Source organism: Charadrius vociferus, unplaced genomic scaffold (genome assembly GCF_000708025.1).
Source record: "Charadrius vociferus isolate BGI_N301 unplaced genomic scaffold, ASM70802v2 scaffold34, whole genome shotgun sequence".
Classification (NCBI taxonomy): domain Eukaryota; kingdom Metazoa; phylum Chordata; class Aves; order Charadriiformes; family Charadriidae; genus Charadrius; species Charadrius vociferus.
Window position 1 is genome coordinate 1057247 of NW_009647989.1, and position 8450 is coordinate 1065696.

At 39.1% G+C, this 8450-nt stretch overlaps 1 protein-coding gene across 1 annotated transcript in view; it reads left to right on the plus strand.

The window, feature by feature from the left end:
• The window catches only part of EIF2S1 (eukaryotic translation initiation factor 2, subunit 1 alpha, 35kDa), an 8320-nt gene extending 5273 nt beyond the window's left edge, over nt 1-3047 (plus strand). Inside the window, exons 5-7 of the mRNA XM_009883477.1 lie at nt 1281-1378; nt 2059-2202; nt 2499-3047. Coding sequence (XP_009881779.1) covers nt 1281-1378; nt 2059-2202; nt 2499-2624 — 368 coding nt within the window. The 3' untranslated portion in view covers nt 2625-3047. The remainder of the gene's footprint in view (nt 1-1280; nt 1379-2058; nt 2203-2498) is intronic.
• The last annotated feature ends 5403 nt before the right edge of the window (nt 3048-8450 follow it).

The window sequence follows — 8450 nt, forward strand, 5'->3', positions numbered from 1 at the left end:
AGTGCATGAGCTGGTTTGTCTCAGTGTGGGCAGAAAAAGCACATGACTGCACTACTTAAGGTGGCACACTTTAAAACTACAGATCTGGTCGTACAGCTAACCAAGCAGCCTAAAAGGATGCTTGCCGTTAAACACATAGTCGGTGTAGCAGAGCTACATTTTTTAACTAGATTAAGAAATTGCCTCTGTTCTGGAAGGATATGTGGAAGAGCATTAGCACTTGTTGATTACTGTGGAGCGAAGAAATGCCATATCCACATGACAGTGAAGTCAAGGAGAGAGTGCAAAAAGTAAAGTAATGAAAAATTCCTCTACTTATTACTTTAGATCACCAGGAGTTAAGAGACTTAAAAAATGTAAGTGGGATTTGATTACCGTGAAGAATGAAATTGTTAACAATAAATAGTTTTGAAAATAAAGTTACTTGATGAGCATGTTCTCTTATTTCCCCCATCTTGCCTATTTTGTTGTGATGGTCTAAATTGTCTTTAATTTTGTCTTCAAAACAAGCGTAGAAAGTTTCCATTGGCTTGTAGTCTCATCCTGAGTCTGGCTGGGATGCTCTTCTGTGAATTTGTTTGTGATAGCTGAGAATTGGCAGGTTGTTAATAGACACCTGGAAGTGAGACTAACTTCTCTGTGTAACTTAGTCTTGCATCATCGCTACAAAGGTAAAGAAATCTTTGTCTTTAGACTAATCAGAGTATTACAGATATGATCAGCACTAGTCTATGCCTTGATTTCCAAACACCTACAAAAAGTTGTAGCTAACTGTTGCTTTAACTATATGTTAGTATAACTTACCTTAAAAAAGTAAATATTCCAGTGCTCTGCAAGTGATGCCTCTGTTGTAATTGCTGATAGAATCCCATGAATTTGTGGATGTGCTGTTTTTCAAGTTTCGTTTTTCCTGATAAATCTTTCTTTTCTTCTGGTATTTATGGCTTTTATATCTTCATATCTCAATATGAAATACATAAATATTCCCACTGGGTTTATTGGGTGAGAAGTGAGTGAATGTGTGTATAAAATTTTGTATCTCAGCTTTTCAAAGCACAATGCAAAATGCTGTGCATTTAAAGAATTTATGAAGACTTTTACCTCAACTTACAAGTGAAGAAAGTGAAATACCTTCCTCAGCTTTGGGAGCTACTGAGGCTCTCATTGTGGATAAACATCAGATGCTACAACGCTTTATTAAAGTTTAAGTTAAGAAGGCTCAAAGATTCTACAGCTTTTGGTCACTTTAAAGTTTTATTATTTGTATTTCTCTGTCCTAGATATTGAGGTTGCCTGTTACGGTTATGAAGGCATAGATGCAGTAAAAGAAGCTTTGAGAGCAGGCTTGAACTGTTCCACGGAGAACATGCCCATTAAAGTAAGTATCTGTCTTAATAGTGAAGTCAAAAGCAAAGTTTTCTGATGCCCTTAGGTACCAGAGGCATGCAATTGCAATTGTCACAACCACGTAGCTGAGGCTGGGAAGCCACATTACTTGCTTTCTGATTCTTGAGCGGGTACATAATACTTCCTTTCAGCTACGTGCTGTGACTGTGCTGTGGCTTCCCGGGTTCCAGAAGCTGTATTTATTCTGTTCCATTTATTACAGTCTAGTATTAGCACACTACCTACTTACTGCTCCTTTATGCAGTCTTAGATATCGAGCAACAAATTTATTGTCAGACATAAGAGTGTGTAAGAAAAGGAATGTCACAGCCTTTTAATTGTTTGGAAAAATTATGTGATAAGCTGTTTTACTGATCTGCAAAGCAGATATTCTCTCCGCTTAACAATATTTGTCTAAATAAACATACTATGCAGAAATAACTGATGTTGATGTTGGGAATCAGACAGGCTGTGCACTTTCTTGTCTGCTATTTCTGTCCAAATTGTTTATAGTTCTAGAAAGGACTTTTCTAATGGGAAAATGTTTCTTATTCTTCTGTGAATTGTACATTCAGAATATCATTGCTCACTTTGCTTTTCAGATTTTTCTTTGTTTTTGTTACTGACTTTGCTTTTTTTTTTTCCTTCCCCCCAATCCCTACAATGTGGTAGATTAATCTGATAGCCCCTCCTCGTTATGTGATGACTACAACAACACTGGAGAGAACTGAAGGACTGTCTGTCCTAAATCAAGCCATGGCTGTAATTAAAGAAAAAATTGAGGAGAAGAGAGGTGTCTTTAATGTGCAGATGGAGGTAAGAACACATTATGTTCTAAAACGTAATTTTCTTTTCCTCACAACATTTTTAAAGTAGAGCAAGATTGGTAGTGCTAGGAGAAATTTCAGCAAAAAGGTATTAAGAAACTAAAAAAACCCTAAACTTCCATATTTCTTAAACAAATGGCCAAAAATTCTAATTTTCCTGGGTTTTATTGTGTGACCTCAGGATGTACTTTGTCTCTTGGTCTCTATGTGGAATCAGGCCCTACAAATATATACAGTCTTTCTTAACAACAGTTTACCATGTGTTCTGTTTTGGGTTTTTTTCAGCCGAAGGTGGTTACTGACACAGATGAGACTGAGCTTGCAAGGCAATTGGAAAGACTGGAGAGGGAAAATGCTGAAGTGGATGGGGATGATGATGCTGAGGAAATGGAAGCCAAAACTGAAGACTAAATATTCTGGGATATTTAGAAGAGGCAGACCATACGAAAAATTAAAGACCCCATTGCAAACACTCTGGATTAAATGTTTCCAGTATTGAAAACTTCAAATGCAAATACTTGAAGTGTTTTACTGTTTTGAAAAGACCAATATGTGAAAGGCTCTTCTAAATAACATTTGATGCAGCAACTTACACAAATTGAATCCTTTTTGAAGGGAAGATGCCTAGTCAAATTCAAGACACAGATCTGGCCAGAAGGAGGTTGCAGCCCATGCTTAACGTTTCCATACATAACAATTCCTAATTGGTGATTACAGCTCAGTGTATCTGTTAATGATCTTTCCTGGGAGCACCAAAACCAAGCAAGCTGAACAGTTCTATACAGAATGTATTTGAGCAAATACTCAATAAATTTCTGGGCTATGTAACTCCAAGATTATTTTTTTTTTCCTCTTTTGTCACATGGCCTAGAGTGGTGTGAATATAAAACCTGGAAGGGTATGATCAGTGGGTGACTCCCCTTTGACATTGAAAGGGCTTTGTTTGCTTTAAATCAAGCCAAGAATGAGTGGAACAAAATGTTTTTCGTGCAAGTTTATTGATGCAGACTTGTTTAAAAGAGCATTTCCTTTGTTTATCATCTGTGGTTAGGGACTGAGAACTTGAAAACTTTGAAAATAGCTTGTTACCATTCCAATAAACATAGCTGATAAATGAAAAATTACATATAGTTGGACTTTGCTCCTATAGGTGAATATAGCAGGAGCTTTAATGAACTTACTCGTGCTTCAGAATAGGCAGTACTGTCTTGTGAGCTCAGTGCTGCATGACTTTGACTTTCACTTCTGCCTACCCTAAATTTGGTTTACACAGGACTGAGCTATTCTCTATAGAAACAACCTGTTTATCTTCTCTGAAGAAGAGAAACAAGATGTGCTTTCCATGTTGGGAGTATGGAAAAAAAAAAATAAAAAATCCTGTTTTCCTTGTCTGTGGGAGTTGGGGGGAGGAGTTGTTTTTAAGTAGCCTTTCCAAATTACTACATTTTCAGACATATTTATATCTTTTTTTTATTGTCGTGTCCCATATTGCCCATCTCCTTTTTTTCTTAATATCTTGTACTGCTAGAGAAAAAATGCATGAAAAATGAGGCTTTGAACCTTAACTAGGAATTCCTAATACTGCCACAGTACAAATAATGTCATTGCTACGTGGTGTTGCCACAAAAGGCATTCACAAAGGCCATATGTATTGTCATCCATGCTTGATAATCAGAGTTCACATGTACCCAACTCTAATAGTAATGCAAAGCCAAAAAAGTTAAGTAACTTCCCATCTGTAGAATGTTGGAAAATACCTGAATGTGTCATTACAAAATGAAGAAACAATTTTTTTTTTGTGGTTATTTTCTCAAGTTGTCTTTTCAGAAGCTGCGTATGACAGCCTTGTTGTGGCTTGAAGCTGTGATAAAATTAGTTTCCTGCTTGAACAGCTCTTCCAACTTTGCCCACTCGCTATAAGTGATTTGACTTCCATTAAACGCAATAGGTGGGTACTCAGACAAAAGAACAAAGTGGTTAAAAACTAAAAAGTAGCCACATGAGCTGGGTACCAAAATAATGCTGTGAAGCACAGCACTGGAAAAGGAGCCATGCATGCTCTTTCCTTGGAGTACTATCAGGGGGTTGCAAATACATCCTCTCTAAGAGCTGTTTTGGTGTTACTAGGTGAGCATCATTTCTCTCAGTAACTTAGGCAAAAGTTTGCTAAACTCGTTCAGTAGCTACAGGAGCTTTTCTAATTAGAGCCTCAGTGTGTTGGTGTACACAATTCTGTGTCAGTTTTGAGGGCCTGAAAAAAAAAAAAAAGATCGAGATGGTGAGGACAGTAACAAAGCATCTTACAAAGATAACAAAACCAAAGATAAATGCATTTCAATCACTTGTTATCCTGGCAGATAAGATCAGGCACTCCTGTTGCCTGAGTAAATTTTAATGAAGAAGCTTAAATAAAAGATGCAAGACAACTTGGTGGATATTTCTTATGTGTTGCAACAGCTGGGAGGAGGAGGTCTAAGGTGGCCACTTTTGAGGCCTGTTAGCAATGTGTGTGTGAGAGAGTGATGAACCGGCAAAGCCCATGCTGGGACTTGGCTGTGCTGCATCAGTTGCCGTAGCCTGTGAGTTAAGGATGGTTAAAAGTTGCTGAGCCGACACCAATCTCAACTGGTCTATTTTGTATACGTGGAACTGTTTGCTTATCAAGTGCTTAAGAATAAGGGTTGTGGGTTTTGTGTGAACATCTTTGTTGAGTTGCTAAAGTGAGGTAGCGTATTCCGGCTGTTCATTCACAACTCTCCTGTTTACTCAATTGTAATTGCAAAATCAAAAATCTCCACTTGCACTCCTGTAGTCAGCTGAAGGGAAAGGTACGGGTGTACCTGTAGACAGGACTTGGCCTGATGTGTTAATTGTAAGGGTTTCAGCTTGCTTTTAATATCCTAGATTAATTTTGTAAGACTGGCAGCTTGGAAACCGTTTTGCCTATAACGTCTGATAAGTTCTCATTAATACCAAAAACCCCAAACAGAGGTACTGGCTCAGGTCAGGCACACAGTTTCAGTGTGCAGTTACACACAGCCCGTGTCCTGTTTCTGATGAGGGGAAATAGTGGCTGCTAAAGAAGGGGTGCCCTGCGTTCTTGGGGCTGTTGTGGTTTGTCTGGTTTTTAATACAGTGGTAATTCCTTGCTATTTTCCCCCTGATTCTGGCCCTTGGGTTTTTTTAGATGCAGTGGAGCTGGCATGTTGTTCTTCATAGTGGCATCTGCACTTTGGTATTTAATTTCTGGTAGTTTTTTGTTCCAGAGTCTAGACAATTAAACAACTGTTTTCAAACACTGCTGCCTTTCTACAGTTAATTTTAAAAATGCCCTTACGTCAGAATACTTTTGAACACTTGTCATCTTTCACTTTTATCTACAAATGTTTAATCATTTTTTATTTTGATGTGGTTTGTTTTCATCTTATTTCATCCCTAATCCACTAAAGGAACTAAATACTTAATGGTGTCCTACACTGGAGGGCAAAGTCCTAGCTTCTTAAGAAGCTGCTTTTAAAAAGCTGTGTATGTGCAATCCCCCGTGTGACACTGTTCACATGATGATATGCGATGGGCAGTGCAGAGCACGCGACGGGGGTTTTCCTTTGGGCTGTTTGTGGCTTCTTGAGGGACTGACCTGGAGGTACCCGCAATGTCTGTCGGGTCAGCCAGCTGAAATAGCACAGTCTGCACTCAGAGCTGGCTGCTCCTGCCCTTGCCTTCAACCCTGAGTAGCGTCCTGTGGTCCTGAAGCCTGCAGCTGGCTCTTCCTGGCCACCCCAATGCAAATTCTATAGAATATGAAGTGTTTTGGGGTCACTTTGAATGGAAGAAAACGTCAAGCACTCAACTGTGCTTTTTTTGTTGAAGTACTAAGCTGACGTGAAAAAACAGTGCTATAAAATGGCCCGGAGGAAACAGATAGTCCCCCCCCCTTCAGGGAGTTTTAAGTCCTACAGAAGACTCGATGGAGTTTTCTGGGGCTCCTTGGATTTACACCGTTCAAAGCGCGTCCTTTTCTGCCAGGAACCTTCAATGCCAGAGCTTGTCTTCCCAGAGCACGCGTGAATACGGCAGCCCAGGTCTACTGACTCATTTTACACTGGGTGACTCTTTTCCCACAAAGCTGTCTGAGCGATCCCTATTGACTCAACCTCAGGGAGCAATATAGGGGCAGTTTGTTCGCCCTGATTAACTACAGAATGGGACTGGCGGAGAGGGGTGTACGTACGATAAAAATCCAAGGTATTGAAGACTTAAAGTGAAGGTTCTGGATTATGAAAGGTAGTTGATACAAAACCTGTTGTTTAATGGCCAGCTAAGGCAATGTTGGCTTCACCATTCACCAGCAGTTTGATAACAAAACTCTTTGTTGCTAATGGTAATTTTGCCAAGATCCGTCTGCAGGGTTGTGGGTGGTCTGTGTGCTGGAGAAAAAGACCTCGCTCAGATCTTCAGCAAGGACTGGTTATGGTGCAATTTTGAGATCATTGTCTGAGCAAGAGCCCCCTGCAAGCTTCTGCATGTCCTCACTAGCATGAAATTATCTCACCCACCTTGTTATAAATTGCCTGCAGTAACAAGCTGAACAATGTGAAGTCAAACCTCAAATACCGAATGGTGGAACACTGTATTCCTGGAGCTGTTTATACAAAGAGTGCATGTCCAGGAAACACACACAGCAGTAATGTCTCTTGTGTACCTAGACTCAAGTTTTCTTTTTTCTCAGGTTTAATTCTGATGTACAGAACATTGTGAGCTGAAATTTATTTTCTTTTTTTTTCTGCTGACTGCATCAGTTTTTTTCCCCAAGATTCTGCTTCTGAGTACAACTTTTATACATGTATTTATATACACAGGGAAGGAGATTATTTTTTTAAATTGAAAGAAATACACTCAGTTAATTTCTGCTTTATTGTAAGGCTACAGTAATATAAAAAAATTACAAAAATTTCCATTGATATCTTTGAATATACTATATACCTACAGCAACAAATACTCTTCTAGGTGTACTGTTAAGCTTGCTGCACTTGCTTGAGTTGGACTGAAGAACCAACATAACCAGGATATGAGTTAAGCAGGATATGAGTTAAGCATCCAGTTACCTCATGGCTGCCTGCCTTTTCCAAAGTCCAAAGGGAGTACAGTAGGAGCTACGCTGGTAACTTCCATACGGTCCGGCTGCTTTTGAGCTGTCAGCCAGCATGATTTCTCTTTATACAGCAATCCATTTTTCTAACTTCAAGTAGCATTCAGTCACCCCTTGTATTTCTCGTGGTCTCTGCAGGACTGTTCTCTGGGTTGTCTCCAGTCCATTGTCAGGTTTCAATTCTGCGGTGTGTTGCTCTTCCTTGCTAAAAGTTATAAAAAATAGTATAGAGGGAAATAAATGATTTATTTGTTTGATTTCCTCGGTACATGAAAGTGTGACCAGTAATCTGATCCACGGTGCAAAGACTGAGAGATACTTGAGTCACACAGTCTTGCTGAACTTTGGACTCTTTACATAGCAACCAGTGCTTTTCTTTATTTGTTTTACTGTATTTATTTCTTAACTACAGCCACTAGCTCTGCCCACACGTATCGCCTTAATTTTGGTACAAGTCAGAGAGTGCTAACAGTACAGCAAAGACTATTACTTCTGAACAGCAGCGCTGTCTGAAATACTAATACCGGTTTATTTCATCAGGACGGGATTTGATAAATCTATCAAACAGATTTATCATGACCAAAGTCTTCAAAAATGCAGTAAACATCTACGCTCGTATTCAGACACAAAAAAGGCACTCAGTTTCAGAGGTGCTTGGGAATTACAAGAGGTCACTGCACGGTGTTCATTGATTAGACTGCTTTAATGAAAGCCCGAATAGTTGCTTACATAGGGATTTAGGTTATTAAGTTGAGAATCTTGGTTTATACGCCCAGAGGTCACTGAAAGTAGAGTGAGGTTTTAAGTGCTTTGGGGTTTCTTTGGTAAAATAGATTTCTAGCAAAATAAATTATTTTAAGGTTTATAAAACTCTCCTTGTAATCATAATATTCTATATGTTACACTTAAGGTGTTCTGATCTGTAGAACCCCCATGAGATGTGTTTATTAGATGAGAAATTTTAAGCAGTAGAGTTGATTAGTCTGAAGTTTTATAATTCTGCTTCTCCCTCCTATGCAATACCTGATTTGTCATCATGTGGCTGCTTATATTGACCAGCTCACTTGGTGGTGGTGTCTTGCTGTAAT